Below are 20,972 nucleotides of genomic sequence, written 5' to 3'. Positions count from 1 at the left end.
TCAATTTTTTATAAATAAAATTTTAGGTAATATAAAGTGATGGCATTTTACTTTATATTAGATGGAAAAAATCATACATTTAAAGAAATATTCCACCCGATCTATTCCTCAAGCATTAGAGATTTAATTTCATCTTTCTGAAATAATTTTAACCAAAACTAGACCTTAAGAGCAGCATAGGCATTCAAAGAATAGCATTTCATGAAGGAGGTAAATACATTTACAGATACATTTAATTCTGACAATTGCTCTTTAAATTAATGTGAAATTACTTTTGAAGGAGTTAATGCAACTGCTATAATAGCTCATGGGATTCAAAGAAATTCATATAACAGTATATTGTATATTGTATCTCCAAGGACAAATTAAAATAAAACTATTAAAAAGTTTTAATTTCAAAAGCTTAGGTCATTTACTTAACATTCATTTTCATCTCATTAATAGATCATATACTTTCAACATTAATATGTTTATTTTTATGTAATCATGTGATTACTATAAATGCAAGATACTCAGGGAAATAAGACATGTCAATGTATAAATCCATAACTAGATGAACAAAAATATTAACTTGATATAATTGAAAAAGGGTAGAAAGATACAGCTTTGTCAGTAATATATGAAAAGGTTTAGGTTATAGAGTAAAACAAAGATGATTATTAGGGGTTATAACATGCTTTTTAAAAATTTTAAAACTTAGAGTCTTGAAATGTAACTGGGGTGAAAATAGACTTACTCAACAAATTGCAGTAAACCACAGCTAGTGGTATACTTTTAAATTAAAAATATGATTTTTAACCTTTTTTTTTAACCCTTCCTGACATATTCTTTTGTTGTTGTTGTTAAAGATTTTTTATTTATTTGAGAGGTAGGATTACAGAGAGAGGGAGAGAAAGAGAGAGGTCTTCCAACTGCTAGTTCACTCCCCATTGGGCGCAATGGCTGGAGCTGAGCCGATTCGAAGCCAAGAGCCAAGAACTTCCTCTGGGTCTCCCATGCGGGTGCAGGGACCCAAGAATTTGGGCCATCTTCTACTGCTTTCCCAGGCTATAGCACAGGGCTGGATCTGAAGAGGAGCAGCCGGGACACAAACCAGTGCCCATATGGGATGCCGGCACCATAGAAATAGACTTATTCTATTACACCACAGTGCCAGCCCCCAAAATATGAATTTCTAAAAGACATAAAGAGGGGCTGGCATTGTGGAAAAGCAGGTAAAGCCACCTCCTACAAACCATATGGGTACTGGTTGGTATCTTGGCTGCTCCACTTCCAACCCAGTTTCCTACTGATCACCTGGAAAAAGCAGCAGAAGATGGCCCAAGTGCTTGGTGCCCTGCCAACCACATGGGAGACAAAGAGAAGCTCCTGGCCACTGCCCTTGGCCTGGCCCACCCCTGGATGTTGTGGCCATCTGGGGAACGAAGAAATAGATGGAAGATCTCTCTCTCCTCTGTAACTCTGACTTTCAAATAAATAAATAATCTTTAAAAGAGATAATGAAAATTTCGCTTTATATGTAGGATTAGAAATGTTCCTTAGGTAAAGAACATACATTGTAACCTTAAAGAAAATATACAAAACTCCCACACTAATTATCAATGACGATGATTATGGAGGAAGCTGGGGAACCTGGGATATAAACTTCTTCACGTTTCTAGTTTTTTCAGTGGGATCACAGTAAGGCAAAAATATATCCAGCCATAGAACTCCATTCCAGTAAATAGATCTGGGGAGCAGGAAATGGTGCCACAGCTAAGACACCACTTGTGTCACCCCCACATCCAATGTCACAGGGCCTTGGTTTTGCATTTCAGCCCTGCCCCTGATGCCAGCTTCCTGCTAACGTGCAGGCCAGGAGGCAGTAAGTGACAGCTCAACTACTTGAGTCTCTGCCTCCCATAAGGGAGACCTGGATTAAGCTCCAGGTTTCTGATTTGGGCCTAGCCCAGTGCTGGCTGTTACGGGTTTTTGGGGAGTGAATAAACTGATGCAAGTTCTCTTTCTCTCTCGCGCGCTCTCTCTTTCTTATCCAAATAAATAAATAAATAAAATTAATAAAAGTCTGAAAAGACTTGGGTGCTTTGAATATTAAATGCAATGTAAGAGAAGGGTGATTCTTTGCTAAACCTAAATTTGAAACACTGGTTAAGAAAAATAAATGCTAGTTACAGTCAGAAAATGGAGTATAAAAAACATGGGATGACAACAAAAGAAGAGGTAATATTTTCTCCTATCAATCTCCTTAGTCATCTAAAACAAAATAACCAAGAAAGGAAGACTGTCCACAATTTCATTCTTTTTATAAAGTTTCTTAAGATTTAAGTGAGACATTTACAAAATTATGTTGAAGTCACAAATAAATCACAGTGGTTGAAAAAAATCCTGACCAAGTAATTTAAGATTATACAACTGACTTTTGCCTTAAGGGAATTATTTAAGAATTTGTTGCATGCAGGAGGTGGGGTTGTGGCACATCGGGTTAAGCCACTGCCTGCAACACTGGCATCCCACACTGGAGCAGTGGTTTGAGTCTTGGTTGCTCTACTTCTGATCCAACTCCCTGCTAATGTGCTTGGGAAGGCAGTGTAAGGTGACTCAAATACTGAGTCCCTGCCACTCACATGGGAGACCTGGATGGAGTTCCAGGCTCTTGGCTTTGAGCTGGCAAAGCCCTGGCCATTGCAGACACTTGGGGGGTGAACCAGTGGATAGATGATCTCTTCTGCTGTCTTTAATTCTTGGTCCCTCCATCACTCTGCCTTTCAAATAAATAAAGTCTTAAAAATACATATTGCATATAAAATTAAGGTTGGAATATTTTATCCTATACTTTTTTTTAAGATTTAATTTATTTATTTAAAAGGTAGAGTTATAGAAAGGCAGAGAGAGAGAGAGAGAGAGAGAGAGGTCTTCCATCTACTGGTCCACTCCCCAAATGGTCTCAAAGGCCAGAGCTGGGCTGATCCGAAACCAGGAGCCAGGAGCTTCTTCCAGGTCTCCCACATGGGCACAGGGACCCAAGCACTTGGGCCATCTACTGCTTTCCCTGGCTATAACAAACATCTGGATTAGAAGTGGAGCAGCCGGGACTTGAACAGATGCCCATATGAGATGCCGGTGCCACAGGCGGCAGCTTTACCCACTATACCACAGTGCTGGCCCCTATCTAGAAACTGCTTTATCATTTATATTTCTTATAAGGATATGCAAAATTTAAACAAATTCCTCAAATATCTTTGAAGGGGAACAAACTATAGTCTACCTTCTTTTCAACACTATTTTATGGCACCACACACATTGTGGCATGCTGTAGATAGCAAACTGAAAACTGTCTCTTAAATTTCTAAGGAGCAAGATTTTGAGAATGCCTTTGCTGCTGTAAAAGGAACTTAAGACAACAATGTACAATTAGCACCTTTAGTTACTCAAAAAAAAAATAAATAAATAAATAAAAAGCAGCAAAGTCAATAGACCAATCAGAAATACCACCCAAAGAATAAGAAAAAGTAAGCCTGACAAACAGCAACAATATATCTTGGTTACTAATTCATCAGCAGTATAGCTTTTAAAAGGGGCTTTTTCTTTACCAGTAGTTTTCAGATCAATTAGAATTCCTAACATCTAAACCTAAGATATTTTTCATAAGTAGAGATATTCTAAATTTACAAGGCAAACACAATCCCAATAGGAAGTAATATTTTAAACAATTCTTTTATTGCAACAAGTGGTTGGTCCAGAATCAAAAAGAAGGCATCAATTTAGAATTTATATGCTTCAGATTATAAAACATCTTTAAAACCAAGTGAAAAAAGACAACTGAAAGACCACTCAAATTTTTGATCATTAGAATTAAGAAACCATTTGGAAGTGTTGAGGAGTAATCTCTCAGTTCTGGTATTATATTCACATTACCCAAAACAGTAATTTTGACTGTGTTTACAATTTTCATTGATAATCATGAACCATTGTTAATCATTATTGATCACTGAATGCAGTGATGATGACATTAAAGTTAAAAAAGGCTACAGATGACCATATTTATGTTCATTGTGCATTCTCTAACAAAAAAGACAACTGTTGAATTCCAGAAGCTATTCATTAAATTCCTCTGTTCTGTTTTGCTGCAAGTGGTATCCTAGTCCATTTTTACTAATGAGCATCCTATTCCTACTACCAGCCAATGATCTCATTTGCTTATTTAATTCTCTCCAAACAGGAATTTCAATTTCTTACCATGGCTAGATTTAGTAGCTATAGAGGAGCTGGTAGAAGCCAGACCCAAAAGTAGAGAAGTTAAACTGAATCTGTATAATTTGGTATTTCTGACGCAGATATAAATCAGCCAGGTCTAACACCATCTAAAGCAGCAACCCCAGAGCAGCTCACGTTTCGGCTCAGACATGATCACTGTGTCAGGGTAAAGTCTAAATCCCTAGGTGAGTAAGAAACCTCCCTTAGACATGTGAAAGGGACTCTCGACAAGATTTGGGAGGTGGTTCGCTCTATGTTATTCATACCCCAAAGGAAACCGCTTTGCAGTTAACTTATTAAGAAATTTCAGAAGTATACCATCCATACTTCTGTAAAAGAAAAAAAGGATTTAAATATATACTGGAGAGTTGAACTAGAACTTTTGGAAGAGGAGTTAATTTCAAAATAAAAGTTAACATGGAAGTTTATGTGGCTGCTAAGGTCACAGCCAAAGCAGAGGATAGAGTGCTAGGAGAGTGTAACGCATCTCTACCATGGAGGAGCTGTCTACTAGAATGAGGGAAAGACTTTGCTTCTCTGATGGTGAACTCTCTGCTGCCCACCTGAGGAAAACACGCACCTGACAGCACTAAATAAAATGTTACATCTCTGAACTTCTTCAGAGAAGGCGATTGTATACACCATAATGAATACTACCATATTAAAAATTGAACCCACGTATGTAAATCCTTTTAATGACATATTGTCATTTGCTAACGATAGAGAGAACAAGGTATTTAAGCAGTCCCTCAGTCTTTCCTAGCCTCCATTCAGATTCTTCAAACGAAGGCGAATGGCTGAGAACATGTTTTCTTCTTCATGGAAAGCCTCTCCTTGACAGCACTGTTTTGCTTTCACTCCAGCCAGGCCTGGCTACAGAGTGAAAGATGGCTGTCCACTTCTGAGAGATGCTCCCTGAGCAAAACACTCACTGAATGTCTGCTTCTAAAGTCAACATAAACTGCCTCTCTGATTTTTTTAAATGCACTGTAAATTTTTATTGTAACAGAATAATGTAAGTGAAAACACATTTACTTTCTTTGCTTTTTAATTATGTTATAATGATAAATCTAAATCTACTTAAGGTATTCTAATGGCACTTTATATAGACAACTTTTGGCCATATCTAAAATGATCTTGTTCAGGTAAGCCCCTATCAAGGAACACTGATTTTTCGTAGTAGCAGATATGCTTTATACTAATAGTCTGTCTACAAGAAGGAGCTATCTCCCAACTTATAAAGAAAAAAATACAGTGTCATTAAGATCTGAATTGTTCTGTGAATTTTATTTATGAAGAATCCTTGATAATTAATGTGAATTTTAATAATACAAAAACAGAAAACCATTTATTTGGGTTCCTCTAATTTTTAATAAAAATGAAGATTAATGTTATTTTATATGTGGAAACATTTCAAGGTATTATAAGGATAGCAAACTATTAAAATATAAAGATATTATTAAAAAGTGTATATCTTTCATTATGATATTTTTCTTCTATCACAATGACTTTGTAATTTATGAATATAGAAAATTCATACATCCATTACTGGTATATAAGATAAGCTGTTAGCCCTATGTTTTCTCCCATTACATCTACCAAGACCTTTGTCTCTTTGAAGGACGTGTTTGGGGTAGAAAGTTACCAAAGAGTCATTAAATTAAAGAGTTACTAAATGAAAACTGTTCCTGCCAATCATGAGAAAGGCCATATAATAATCCCCCACCCATGAATGACCTGGAGTCTACATCTTAGGAGTTGAACATATCTTGACAGAGGAAAGGATTGAAAAGTAAACTCCTTTATTGTGTCACTTCTTAGGTGTGTCCCAGAAAAATCACTCACCTACCAGAACTACTTTTTTGTCAAAAATCTTTCTACATGGAAATCCTCTGCCTCATCGAGGAGACAAGAGTCAGTGTGGTAGACCTACAGCACAGATCGTCCCTGTTTGTGGTCCTCCTTCACATCCTGGGACATGTGGAGAACTCGAGCAAGCAGGAAGAAAATCTAATGTTCTAACGGTCATACCTATAGTCACTTTTCGTAGTTATTGACATTATTCAAGGCTTCCTTTTTATTCAACTTCAAGAATGAAAAGATGAGCTCAGTAAATTCTGATGCTTTTAGAGAAGAAACTGTCATAAGAGAAGGAAAATCTTTCCAGTAGTTTGAAAAACATATTCCATAGCTAGGAAAATGGAGCATGTAAGATAATTTCCAGGAAAGTTGGTTGGTTGAAACTCAAAATCTGATAAATGCTTGCAAGGCTATGTTCATTTGTGACAACATACAGAGTAATGACTTAGAGCATACACAATCTTGCATGGAGAGAGTCACTTACCTGTGTGAGGTCAGGGATGTCACCTTTATCAATACCAACTTGCTGTGGATTGAAAAAATAAGAAGTTACTTGGAGGGATTTTAAAAAATTTTGTATTAATGGAAGATATCTCACAAATTAGTTAAAATCACAGCTCAATCTTGGAATAAAAGAAGTTATTATAAATATCAGAGTTACTTTGAATTTATGCTCTTTTCTCTTTTTATTAGTTTTCCACTAATACAATATAGCAGTGATTTTATTCAAATAGGCAGATAAAACAAATGCATAGAATTTTACTAGAATCCAAAAAATTTGGAAGTATATTGAAGCATAAAATTTAAAAGTATCTTCCATGGTTAAAAACACCTAAAAATCTAAGAAACTGCATAGACTAAATTTAATAGTTAATTAAACCCAGTCAGTTCTCTAGATAGGGAATAATCAGTTTTAATACATTGTTCAAGTTGTACTTTTCACCCTATCTGCCCCAAAAAGGACCACTTTTTTTAGTTTATAACGTTTCCTTCTAGAATGTCTTCATGTACAACCAGGGAAACATGAAATATGTAAATACAGAGTTGTTTCCCCATTTTTACCAAATAATAACATATGAGTTTTATATACAATGTAATTCTATTTTTCTTTTTATGTAAAGCTTATTTATGAATTTGAAAGGTATGATGAGAGAGAGAAAGAGAGAGCGGGAGACAGACACAAACATGGAGAGAAATCTTTCACCCATTGGTTCACTCCCCCAAACAGCTAGGACTGGGTAAGGCTGAAGCCAAGAGCTGGAAACTCCATCTGGGTCTCCCAACATGAGTGGCAGGAACCCAAATATTTGAGCTATTACCTGCTGCTTCCTAGGAGGCACATTAGCAGCAAGCTGCATTGGAAGCAGAGGTGGGACTCCATCCCAGGCACTCCAAAATGGTAATCAGCCATTTCAAGTGGCAGCTTAACCTGCTGCACCACAACACCCTCCCCAGGGTCTCACATTTTTCACTTAGCAATGTATCTTAGAAATATTTCTGCATTAACACACAGAATATCCTCATTTTTTCTAAGCAGCTGCATAGAACCTCCTTGTCTTATAAATTATTTAATGAAGCACCTATTAACAGACATCAGTGCTCCTTCTGTTATCTTGCCATTGCAAGCAATGCTGTGCACACTATTTTGCATCTGTGTGAACATATCTGTAGGATATGCACGCACAATTGGAATCACTATGTAAAAGTATGTAAAAATCGCTAAGTTTGGTAGCATGGAGGAGATGGGGGGATGGGAAGAAAATACAGAAAGTATTAATAAAGGTGAGCAATGAAGAGAGTACAAATGTTCACCAGCCTACACCAATTTTTTCATATGCTTGAAAATTATTCAAAATTAAAATTTGGGTAAAATTACAAATCATAACTTCAATTCTGTCATTTTATATATAAATGAAATCGAAGCTCAAAAACACAAAGTAAGTTAAACCGGGATCGGATTCCTTGGGTAATGAAGTGTTTTGATTACATGCATAGCAATGCAGAAGCAAATACAGATGTATAGAGTGAAAGCAATGTGCTTCCACAAAGACAATACAGAAAATGAGAGATTAAAAGAATCCATTTGTGTGCCAACTACCTGTCGGGGATAGTCCGCAGCGGCATCGCTAGGTGGAGGTTTTTACTTTCGGTTTTGACGAGGGGGGGGGGGGGGGCTTTCCTATGGGCGGGGCTCTCCAGAGGCAGAGGGATCTAGGTCGCAGTAAACAACAAGATGGCGCCAGGACCCCCGCAGTGGGTCTGCCTGCCTGCCTGCCTGCTGCGTGACACCTCACCTGATTGGCTGAAGGACGCGTGCCCTTCACGTGAACAGAGATCGGATTGGTGTGCCTGATGCATGGACTCTAGCTTGCTCCTGATTGGTCACATTTTGTATATAAGCCGCGGGTGTAAGGAGGAAGCTTTTTCTCTCTCCTCTCCTTTCCTCCTTCCTCTCTACCTCTGTCACGTCTACTTTCTCTAATAAAAAGTCTACTGAAGACCGATAAGCGTCGTTCGTCTGAGAAACCGTTGTCGAGGGCCCTGGGTTGAGTCTGCTGGCTAGACTCCCCGAGACACTCGTGGCAACTACCTTCTTTACTTTGTCTTTTCTATCTGGAGCAGGGCTTTCCAGCCTTGGCACCATGGATATTTTTGGAGGATAATTCTTCGCAAGAGCATTCCTGTGTATGGCAGGATGTTTAGTAGCACCCCTACCCCCCACCAGGAGCCCCTCCAGTGTAATAACGAAAAATGTCTCCAGATGTTGTCCAAAAAGAGGAGAAGGGAGTAAAATCACCTACAATTGAGACCACAGGTGTACAGTACTGGCCCCTATCTCTCTGGATCAAATCAGGTTGAAATTCAGAATTTCAAACTTAACCTTCTAATGACTAAGAGAAGCCACTTATGCCTCCCTGAACTCGCAATATTGCAAGGTAAGAAAACTGTAAATGAAGGCCTCTTCAATCCATTTATGTTGACATTTGAATGCCTCTTTACGTGATTCATTTTAAATTATTGCTGTACACTCTGGCCTCAGAATCAGCCCTTAAGGCATTCAGATCTGGCTAAAAAGCCCATGAGAGTTTTGTAGGCATGGAAAACCAAGACACTATGGCAAAAAAAAAAAAAAAAAAAAAAAAAAAAAAAAACAAACAAACAACAACAACAAACCTAAATGAAAATGAAAGATCTCTGAGAGTGAGATCCCAGCGGAAAGAACGGGCCATCAAAGAAGGCAGTACCTTTCTCTGAAGGGAGGAGAGAACTTCCACTTTGACTATGACCTTGTCTAAATAAGATCAGAGTTGATGAACTCAAGAGTCTCCCATAGCCTTGGCAGCTCATGACAAGAGCCTCGGGTGATTACTGGTGTCATAAATAAGAGTGTCAATTGTTAAATCAACAATGGGAGTCACTTTGCACCTGCTCCCCATGTAGGACCTCTGTCCTTAATGTGTTGTACTATGCGATTAATGGTAAAACTACTATTCAAACAGTACTTTATATTTTGTGTGTCATTGTGGGTGCAGTCTGTTGAAATCTTTACATAGTATATACTAAGTTGATCTTCTGTATATAAAGATAATTGAAAATGAATCTTGATGAAGAATGGGATGGGAGAGGGAGTGGGAGATGGGATGGTTGCGGGTGGGAGGGAGGTTATGGGGGGAAAAGCCACTATAATTCAAAAGTTGTATTTTGGAAATTTATATTTATTAAATAATAGTTGAAAAAAAATTAAAAAATCTTGCTGTAAATGAAGGAGGTATTTCTTGAATGCAAATATTACTGATCCCTAACCCTGGAATCACTTTGGGAAAAGTTGATGTGTTTCCATTAAATGGATAATTCTGTCAAAAAAGACACAATTTAGGACTTTGTTATCAACATTGCTAGCTTTTATTGCTCAAAAATTTGGAAGCAGAATATTATTAGAGGATTTAGGTAAAGTGTATTCCCGAAATCCCATCATTTTCTGTCTGCAAATATTCTGAGACATAACTCTTTTGTTTGATATTTACCTTGAAACTGCAAACTAAGAATAAGTTCTGAAAAAGGGAACAACGTTCAGCAAAAATGCACCTGTAAAACAATCATTTTACAAAGTTTCAGTTACCTGCCTTAGAAGACTTCAGTGTAAGAATCCAAGATAAAGTATATTTTCTACACTTAAAATAATTCTGGGGACTGGTGCTGTGGCATAGCAGGTAAAGCTGCTGCCTTCAGTGCTGGCATCCCATATGGGTGCCAGTTCTAGTCCTGGATGCTCCACTTCTGATCCAGTTCTCTACTATGGCCTGGGAAAGCAGTAGAAGATGGCCCAAGTCCTTGGGCCCCTGCACCCATGTAGCAGACCCAGAGGAAGCTCCTGGCTCCTGGCTTCAGATCAGCATAGCTCCGGCTGTTGCAGCCAATTGGGAGTGAACCAGCAGATGGAAGACCAACACCCCCCACCCCACCTCTCCTTCTCTTTTTGTGTAACTCTCACTTTCAAATCAATCAATCAATCTTTAAAAAAATTCTGGGAAATTCCGTGGTTCCACAGAAATTGTTTAACTTCCTTACATTTATTTTAATATGATGGTCAATTTACTATTAATATTTGCCAAACAGTGCCCCCTCTATATGTACACCTATAGTTTTATTCTTTCTAAACTTTTACAAATTTATTTATTGAAGGGATAGGGAAGAGAGAGACAGAGAGAAGAGAGAAATCTCTCATGAGCTGATTCACTCTCTATGCTGGACCAAGCTGAACCCAATCCAGGTCTTTTACATGGGTGGCAAGGACCCAACTACCTGAGCAATCAATCACTGGCTGTCTACCAGGGTTTGCATTTGTAGGAAGCTGGCATGGAGAGTGAACTGGGGCTCAAACCCAGGTACTTCAATATGGGATGCAGATATCCCCAAGTAGTGTCTTACCTACTACATCCAAATGCCTGCCTCTGGTTGTATTTTAACATGATATTCTGGAAGTCTTCTATAAACTCTTTAGATAAATGCTACTAACTACAGGGTAGCTATCAGATGATGAGTATACACATATGTAAACCACATGAGTACTATCGGGTAGACACGAAAGGATTGTACAATTGTCAAAAAACTTCTGTATCAACAAATTATAACTAAGTCCCTCAACACTTGTATTTAAACTAGTAGTTCAAATTATAAACAATTAAATTTACATGTGGAAAAAACCCACTAATGGCTATGGTCACTGTTTTTCTATGAAAATAATATTATAAATTAGTATTCACTCTATAAAAATCTTAAAAATGGGGTCGGTGCTGTGGTGTAGTCAGTAAAGCCACCACCTATAGTGCCAGTATCCCATATAGGCACGAGTTCCAGTCCCGGCTACTCCACTTCTGATCTAGCTCTCTGCTATCGCCTGGAAAAGCTATGGAAGATGGTTTAAGTCCTTGGGCCACTGCACCCACATGTGAGACCCAGAAGAAGCTCCAGGCTCCTGGCTTCAGATCAGCCCAGCTCCGGCCATTGCAGCCATTTGGGAAGTGAATCAGCAGATAGAAGACCTCTCTCTCTCTGTCTCTGTCTCTCTCTCTCTGCCTTTCAAATAAATAAATCTTTAAAAAAGAAAGAAGTATTTTACCGAAAATCTTAATCATAATATTCAAATAAAAATATGTATTGTTCAGTAGCTTAAAGACAAGCTCTTCAAATGACATCTGCTTTCTGCATATTTTGTAAATGGCCTGAATAGGGCCTGCGCTAACATAAGGTGTCACTAGACACAAAGTGAAGTTTCACATGTAAAGCCAGAAGGAACTGACAAATAAGCAGCCCTTTTCACAGAATCCTTGAGCTCATCTTGGGATGCTGACTAGAGAAATGTATACCCCAGACTGTTAGATGTGAAGTTCCTTACTTATATACAAAACAAATGGGAAAACTGGGAAGCATGTGCACCAGGATTTCATGGAACAAAGAACAATGATCTACTCTGAAGCTGATCTTTTCACAGAAATAAATTAGGCAAAGTTCACTAGATTATAATGAGAAAATCATATCAAATGTAAAAAATAAAATCTGTACAGTGGCAAAAGAAAATGTCAAGCAGTTCTATCAATCCATAAAGACTATCAACACTAGTATATTCAGGAGGAAATACCGATGAATGGGGTAGATGTATGGCAGTTAAGCTGTAGCTTGGGATGCCTGCATCCCATGTTGTAGGACTTGGGATGTACTCAAGAGCAGAACTAGCTCTGCTCTTCATTTTAGCACCCTGGGAAGCAGCAGGTGATGGCTCAAGGACTTGTGTCCTTGCCACCAACGTGGGAGACCAGGAGTTCAAGGCTCCTGGCCCTGACCTGGCCCAGCCACGGCCACTGCCGGCATCTGGGGAGTGGATTACTCAATGGGAGATCTATCTGTGTCTCTCTGTTTGTCTTTGTCTCTCTGTCATTTAAAATAAATAAATACACATTTTAAAAAAGAATGATATATTCATCTTTTCTTTCCCATATTATATTTAAAAAGATTATATATGTTGTATGGATCAAAGCCTGAGAGTGAACATTCTGTGATATTATTTTGGTCTCAGAATTTGAATGTGAAAATTACTACCTCTGTGAATAAATGATATTTGAAAGACAACGCATTAACTAGAACACTTTTGAAATTGTGTATATAAAATGCTTGCGCTTATATAGTATTCTCAAAATGACAAAAACAGCAGAAACATGGCACAGATGGCCCATGTCCATAGCGTTGTATGCTTTGCTATTGAGCTTGAGAACTTATTTCACACAATACTTTAATCATTTCCTAGCCATCAGCTGACACGAAAGATAAAGTCCCATCTGTCATCCTGCGCGAGGACTGCGATAATAATGTCATAGTTTCCAGTGTTGATATGAATCAGTGATTGAGTTGGATAAGAAAAAATCATCAATTTACAGATAACTTTAGGAACACCAACTGGATGTTTACACAGTTGCTGTGATTAAGTATAAATAAAGACTTCTAAGAAACAATGTATAAACTTTATAAGATGAATTATACTGTTTTATTTTTGCATTGTGTTTAAATCACTGACAAAAGTGAGGAGGGTCAGGATTTATGATTTATACACTAGAACAATGGAGGGGCTTTTCTAAAGACAAGTCCAGGGTTCAGTGAAAAGGAAGCACCTTGTAAGGAGTAGAACAGAGATTACCAGAGGCTGGGAAGGGTAGGGAGGAAGACAAAGAGGTTGGTTATTGGATACAAAAATACCGTTAGATAAGAAGAAGTTCATGTGTTCTATAGCCCAGTAGAATTAATATAGTAACAATAAATTATTGTCTGTTTCAAAATTACTAGAAGAGAGGGTTTTGAATGTTCCTGCTATGAAGAAATAGACAATGGCTTTGTGAATTGCTTAGATTTTATCATTACACATGGAAAGTTTGTATCAAAATATCACACTGTACTTCATAAATATGTGTAATTATTATGTGTCAAAAATAAACACTTTTTAAAATTTTAAAAAATAAAGTGCATTGTTGAAGCATTTAAGAAAATGATAACCATTAGTTGTAATGGAGGAATGGATATCAAATGGGCTTGTTTTCAGTGAAACTTCTCTATTAATGCAAAATGATCAACTGATTGGGATACAGAGGTGCAGAACATAGCTTTGAGATGACCCCTAAGGTTATCTTGACCCCTCACATACAGTGACTTTGTGGCAGAGTGTCTTGCTAGATTACACATTCTATTATATACTCCAGACACATGAGCCACTATTTTAGAAGTTATATTTCCAACTTACTATCACTTACCTCTGCAACCTTGAGAAATTCAGATACTCGTGTCATTCTAGTTAGAAACCGCTTGTAAATTTCCAGAGCATCTTTACACTGTCCTTTCTTCATTTCAAAAAACTTTTCTAGAAAAGATAAAGAGATAAGCAATTAGAAAAGATAGATTCTAAGCTTATGTTAAGATTATTACTCAAACCCTGAATTATTATTTGAATCAAAATACTTATCACTAAAACCTACATGAAGAAACAAAGGGGATCTAAGTAGCTTAAGAAAGGTCTATATTCTAAGCTAGCCAACTGTCTCATGTGGAGCCATCTAAATAATGAAAGCAGATTATTGTAGACTATATAGACAGGTTGAATTCATGATCCATATTATCTCAGGATTCTGACTTGAAAATAGCTGTAAATTATTACTGATAAAAATATCAGAAGTTAAGACTGTACTGCACAACATCCTTATTTTCTTACTAACTTGCTACAAATAATTTATATGTCATAAAGCAATAACTTACATGTGATTTTTTTAATTTGACAAAAGTATCATACTAGTATGTTAATAATTGGGGGATCTGGGAACTCTTTGTATGACTTCATAGTATTTGTAAATTTAAAGCTATTAAATAAAAACTTTAAAACAGGAATTCAAGTTTTCTATACTACAAATTAATAATTGCTTTTATTGATCATAAATTATTTCCTTCAAACATTAATATGCGCATTTTAGTTATAAAAGAGCAGAGGATTGTGAAACAAACATGGTTTACTAACTCTGACTTCCTAGTGTGTAATCAAATGCTGTTTCTCAACCTTTGGCTTTTCAGACAAAAAACAGAGGCTCGCTTTGCTGTTCTTTGTGCGCTCCCAAAGTCTAAGAACTTGGTCACTAAGATTCTATGGTTTCATTGTAATTACAGCCTCAGTGTGTTTCCAGTATATATTCTACTAACCCAGCACTGTATCAGTATTCTCACCAGCCATTCATTAATTCATGCAGTCAATGATAATTGACAGCACAGATGGTGACAGGGCAGACCAATGTCTACAGCAGCTTTCAGGCAACTCTGGGTCACTGCTGATGGCCCAGCATGTTCTGTGTAAGCTCACTATTCTATATTTGCACATGGTTAAACATATGTTATTTTTATATTCTCTCATATTTGAGAGTAATTTATTTTATTCAGCATGTAATTTTACTACCTCCAAAGTATTTTTAATTTTCTCAAGATAAGTTTAATAATATATAATTAGGCAGAGAACTGATTATCCAGGGCAGTTATTACCTTCTGTTGACAGTCTTTTGGTAATTTTACTTTTAACAGGGACCATGGACCTCCCAGTCGGCTATTTAAAGGAACTAAAAACACCAAGAAAACACACACACACACACACACATAGTGCTTTCTATTTGTTTAGATTCATGACAGAAGTGAGCATTCTTAAAAACAGTCAGATCCAAGCATATCTTCTTTATCTACTCTGTGTTGGAATCATCATACCTATAAGAGGATAAATATTCTTTGATTAAAATTTCAGAGTTAAGGACTTAATCTGATAAAATATACTGCTCTTTCTCTCTTTAGAAACAACCTTCACACAAACAATTTCTTCCAAATAACTAAATTTCTAAATTTATTTCCCTTTAGTATAGTGCAACCTTGTTTCTTTGCATCAGATCTTCAGCACTAACACAAAAAGAGAAATCAAACTGAATAATCTGTTTCCCTTTAGATCCAGTGTTCAAAAATGTTAAGCAGTTTCTGTTTCCCCTGTATGTTTTAAAAATTATTTGCATCTTTCATGATGATCGAGGATTCAACAACCAAAGACAATCATCGTGGCTTTAGGTTATAATCTCACGGTTCTGTCTGTAACAATGGCAATGACATAAAAGGCAGTATGTGCCATTTTACTGTTATGTGTAAAGCTATGAGGTTCTTTTGTCCCCCTAGAGGCCAGGGCAGGGTCTAGAAAAATTATCACGTTTACAAAGGGTATAGGTCCCAAAATGAGCCATTACCTTTCATACTAAAAACACATGCTGATTTTCAATATTTAAAATGACCAAATTTGACATTTGTACAACGAATATTTATGAAGTAGTGTTATGTTGTCATTTGCATATTAGTATTAACTTTCAAATTATAACTGTCCTAAGAAAGGAATCAAATTAAAAGGAATTTTATCCTTGGGAAACTGAGTTCTCCTGTAGGGATTGTTACTAATGACCATTAGTTAGAAAGGGAAACACCTTACTTGCAAGTCAAAACTATATAGCCATAAAACACTCGTGAAGATTTGCAGCCCCAATATTGATTCCAACATTATAAAAGCATTGGTCAGGAAACCCATGACTAGAACTAACCTACAACGTATTTATAAGGTAACTCCTGGCACTATGGAGTAAACAAGGAAAATACTTACTTCTAAAACAAATAGGATACTGTCTTGCATACCAATCTTCTACAATGTCTCTTTAACAAGAGCAGTTATGACAAAATGCTACTGAAATTCTGCTGGATACCACAATGCTGTAAGCCAAGGAAGTACACGTCCACAACTTTTGAAATGCCAGGTCCTTAGCATGAGAAGTTAAACTCTCCTTTTCTGGTTCTAATTTAGTCAACAGATGATCATTTTCAAATCAAATTTAAAAATGTCTTGAAGGGTTATTACTTTAAGATGAAGATAAAATGCATTCCTAAAGCAATTTATCGGTGAAGTCGATATAAAGAAAAAGTAAAGCAGTGCAGACTTTAAGTAGCTTTCCAATCAACAACAGAGAAGAGTCACGTGGCTGAACGTGTTTATTTGCTAAATGACTTGTGAAGACACTGCATTCCATGTTCTTCAGGCAGAAGTAGGAATGAAACAATGGAACTGGTCGAAGAGTATGAGAATGAATCAGCAGAATTCCATATCTGACTGGCTCTGGATTTCAAGAAGATGAGAACCTCAATGATAAAGGAGGCTAGGTTTTAGTTTTTAAAAAACTAGACATATGGCTGGCACCGCGGTTCACTAGGCTAATCCTCCGCCTTGCGGTGCCGGCACACTGGCTTCTAGTCCCGGTCAGGGCGCCGGATTCTGTCCCGGTTGCCCCTCTTCCAGGCCAGCTCTCTGCTGTGGCCCGGGAGTGCAGTGGAGGATGGCCCAGGTGCTTGGGCCCTGCACCCCATGGGAGACCAGGAGAAGCACCTGGCTCCTGCCATCAGATCAGTGCGGTGCACTGGCGGCAGTGCACCAGCCGTGGTGGCCATTGGAGGGTGAACCAACGGCAAAGGAAGACCTTTCTCTCTGTCTCTCTCTCTCACTGTCCACTCTGCCTGTCCAAACAAACAAAAACAAAACTAGACATATATAAAGAGGAACAGAGATTACAGGGGGTAAATTTGAGGATTCGATTTTGGAGAGTCTGAGTTTAGGTATAAACAAAATATCTAAATTTGAGGATCTACAAATACTAAGACATGGAAACTGAAATTCAGAAGTAAGGACTGAAATAACAGATTTTGGACTCCCGATAATGGAGATGTTAGGTTTTCCATTGAAGAATACACAGAAAAGGAAAAAAAAAAAAGAGCAGAACTTTATTTGGGCTGCATATGACCTTTAGCCCAAACTTACATTTATGAATAGTGAGAGAGAGCAACATCAGCCAGCAACAGAGAATAGGAAAGTCTCCTTTCTGGCTTACCAAGAAAATCCCCAACCTAAATTAAAGATATACTTAGATTTCAGCTTCATATTAAGGGCAGAAGTACCTCCCCGCTAAAGGAAACTCTCATTGCCTCACCCAAAGAGCCGAAGACTGTGCTATCGTCTTCCAGATTCACGTGAAGCCAGGGTTCTAAATACAAATTTAGTTCTGCAAATTAGAAAGACCTGTGAGATACCTGGGCCGGAGAGGCAGGAGTCATCTTGTACCCTCTCACTTGCTGCGTGACAAGCCAGAGGACAGACATGGGAGATCCCTCTTCAGCAGCATTCTTACTGTTCCCCCAACCCTGACTCCTGATTCCTGGGTTCTGGGATTCAAATCACAGCCACTTATTAAGACTCCTTAGACCCTGGATCGTAGCCTCAGGTGTCCAATCTTCAGCCTCCTAGCACTGCAAGGCCGCTGCACTGGAGGTACCAGCTGCTTGTAGTTAGCATAATTAAATGGACAGCTTCAGAAGTAGTATCTTCTCTGTGTGAGTACTTATTACTCTGGGAGTCATTTCAGGTGGCTGAGTTTAGAACTAATTACTGTAGGCTTTTGATAGTGATGGAAGAACCCCCCAGCGCTCATGGAAAATGGAATTGCAAAAGAAGTTTATTTTGGTGCAAAATATTTGATAATCCATGAACATTTTTCCATAATTTGCATTTCCACAAACTTTTTGAAGTACCTTTGTATATAAGCACTAATCCCCTATATGAAATTCTTTTCTGTTTAGAATACGTATGGAGGTTTCTGCTTCTTATACACAGTGTTTGATACCTGAAGTGGATATAAGAAAACAGATTCTCAACAATGGCAAATTTAAGACCCTAAGGTTAGCTGGGTAACCTGATTGAATTTGAATGCAGTAATGACCACCTATCTCTACTGAAATATTGCATTCACACAGCCATGAGGTACACAGAACGAAATAATTACTTAAAGTATTGCCTATGGTTTTCTGAAATAAGTACCTGGAATGAAGCTTATTAGACAATGGGCTGAACCATCAAGATGGGAATAAGGCAACTGCAGGGAGGGCAGCTCCTCCCGACTTACCTGGGAAGCTCAAAAAGGAAAATGACATCAATTTTAAATACTGGCTCAAGGCACAGTCAGACTGGCACTCCAAGAGTGCCCTTTAATAATCTTATCTCTTGCAGCCACAGGGCTGTCATAGCTGAAAGTCAGAAAGAGAGTCTAATCTTGCAAGCTACTGAATTATAGCATGTGTGGTTAGGCTGTATTTACAGCTTTACCATGGTCTCCTTTGTAAGTGGTGGAGCATTTACTCAGGAATAAAACCACAGAAAAGAGCACTTGTATATTTTCAAAACAAATAAGCTTCCTGTGCTGGAAAAAGCTTTTCCTCCAGAGGCTGGAGGTCTTGTGTAAACTCCCATTTCATGTGGAAGTGAAATTCTTTTAACCTAGCTCCCTTCTACCCACCCCTCTCCACTCCCATCACTGCAACTGCCTTAATACCTAGAATGAATGTTAGAATCCAGCAATTCCAGCACGTGCTAGGGAGACAAGGACAAAGTCTGACCCAGGGAAAAACACACATGCATATACGCGCACACAGTCACAAGCCAAAGGCAGAGCAAAATTTTCTAAATTTTTATCGCCCATAGAACTTGCAGATAAAATGTAAACTATTAAGTTAAATGGCAGATAAATAACAATATTTAGTATATAATAACTTTTATTATATGTCACCAAAACTGTCTGGGGTTTATTAATGCTAAAAAAAATATGCATAATGACTACAGGTAACAATTTAACTGGCTATCCTGTATCTTTCCACCTGAATCTAGAAATCCTGACAAAATTCTGCAGAACCGGACTGGACCCTAGAGCTTCTGGACAGGAAAGATGGATTACATAAGACTTGCAATGTAATATAATTACATATATAACATATATATAACATGTATATAACATATATAACATAAATTTGGGCGAAAATGCCAAAAAAGTTCATGGATTCCAAATGCTAGCCTGAGCATCTGGGTATGGCTTTATCCCAGTAGTGCCCACAGTGAAGTTCCCAGACCAGCAGGAACAGCAGTACTTAGTCCCCTATTAGGAACATAAATGCTCGGGCCCACCTCAGATCTGATGAATTAGAAACTCTGCGTTAGGAACCAGCAACTGGAATACCAAGAAGCCCTCCGGACATTTTTGAGAAAGTCTGAATACCGCCAAAAGTACCTTTTCCTAGTCTTCTGCAAAGGGTCCTTTATCACAGCAACTACATGTCCCTCTGCAGGCGAACATATGCATACTTTTTAAAGAGAGGGAGTTTTAGGGTCAGAGCAAAATTAAGTGGTAAGCAGAGAGACTTCCAATATTCTCCCAACCATCACACATGCATAACCTGTCCCATTACCAACATCTCCCTCAAGAGTATTACATTAGTTAGAACTGACAAACTACATCAACACATCATTATCACCCAACGTCCACAGTTTACACTACTGTTCCCTCTGGACAAATGGATAACGAGCTAGATCCACTGAATTTGGTATATATTTTCGCTGCCCTAAAACCTCTGTGTTCTGTCCATGAATCCCTTTCTCCCTACTAACCACCACTGATCTTTTCCCTGACTCCATATTTGCCTTTGCCAGAAAGGCATAAAGTAAGAATCAGTAATGTAGCCTTCTCAAACTGGCTTGTTTGAAATAGTCTCATGACTTAATAGCTCATTTCCTTTTGGTACTGAGTAATATTCCATAGTCTGGATGTGCCAGTTTATCCATTCACCTACAGAAGGACGTTTTGGTTGCATCTAAATTTTTTTATTATGAATAAAACTGCAATAATCCTATGTGCAGATTTTACATATGTTTTCAACACCTCTGGATAAATAACATGGAACACTATTGCTGGATCACATGATGAATATATTCCATTCTGTAAAAAACTGTCAAATTATCTTCCAACAGAGCTGTACCATTTCGCATTCCCATTAGCGATGACTGAGAGTTCCTGTTACTCCAGATTCTGGCCAACATCTGGTATTGTCAGTCTTCTGGACTTTGGTCATTCTAACAAGGGTTTAGTGCTATACCAGTGTTATCTTACTTTGCATTTCCCAGGTGATCTATAACAAGAAGCATTTGTTCAATGCTTATTTGACATTTGTTTACCTTTGTTGGTGCTGTATCTATTAAAGTGTTTGGCCCTTTTTTTTAAAGGAGTTGTTTGTTTTCTTAATGTTGACTTAAGAAATCTTTGTATGTTTTAGATAACAGAGCTGTCAGTGTCCTTTACAAGTATTTTCTCCCAGTCCATGAGATGTCTTCTCATTCTCTTGATTTTTCATTTTAATGAAGTACATTTTATCACTGGCCATCTGGGTTTTCT

At 37.8% G+C, this 20,972-nt stretch overlaps 1 protein-coding gene across 13 annotated transcripts in view; it reads right to left on the bottom strand.

Annotated features, from left to right (window-relative positions):
* SNAP91 (synaptosome associated protein 91) overlaps positions 1-20,972 on the bottom strand; it is a 155,722-nt gene that overhangs the window by 58,503 nt on the left and 76,247 nt on the right. For 10 of the 13 annotated variants that reach the window (XM_089332955.1, XM_089332957.1, XM_051855492.3 and 7 more), the window contains exons 8-9: positions 13,911-14,017; positions 6,599-6,640 (exon numbers count right to left, since the gene is read on the bottom strand). In XM_089332955.1, coding sequence (XP_089189081.1) covers positions 6,599-6,640; positions 13,911-14,017 — 149 coding nt within the window. Of the gene's footprint in view, positions 1-6,598; positions 6,641-13,910; positions 14,018-16,318; positions 16,426-17,690; positions 17,770-17,790; positions 17,957-20,972 lie in introns of those variants that run through there. The other 3 variants (XM_089332961.1, XM_089332960.1, XM_089332962.1) reach the window with 3 other exon arrangements.

Source organism: Oryctolagus cuniculus, chromosome 5 (genome assembly GCF_051225735.1).
Source record: "Oryctolagus cuniculus isolate XC-2025 breed Fujian yellow rabbit chromosome 5, ASM5122573v1, whole genome shotgun sequence".
NCBI lineage: Eukaryota > Metazoa > Chordata > Mammalia > Lagomorpha > Leporidae > Oryctolagus > Oryctolagus cuniculus.
This window is presented reverse-complemented; position numbering and strand designations above follow the sequence as displayed.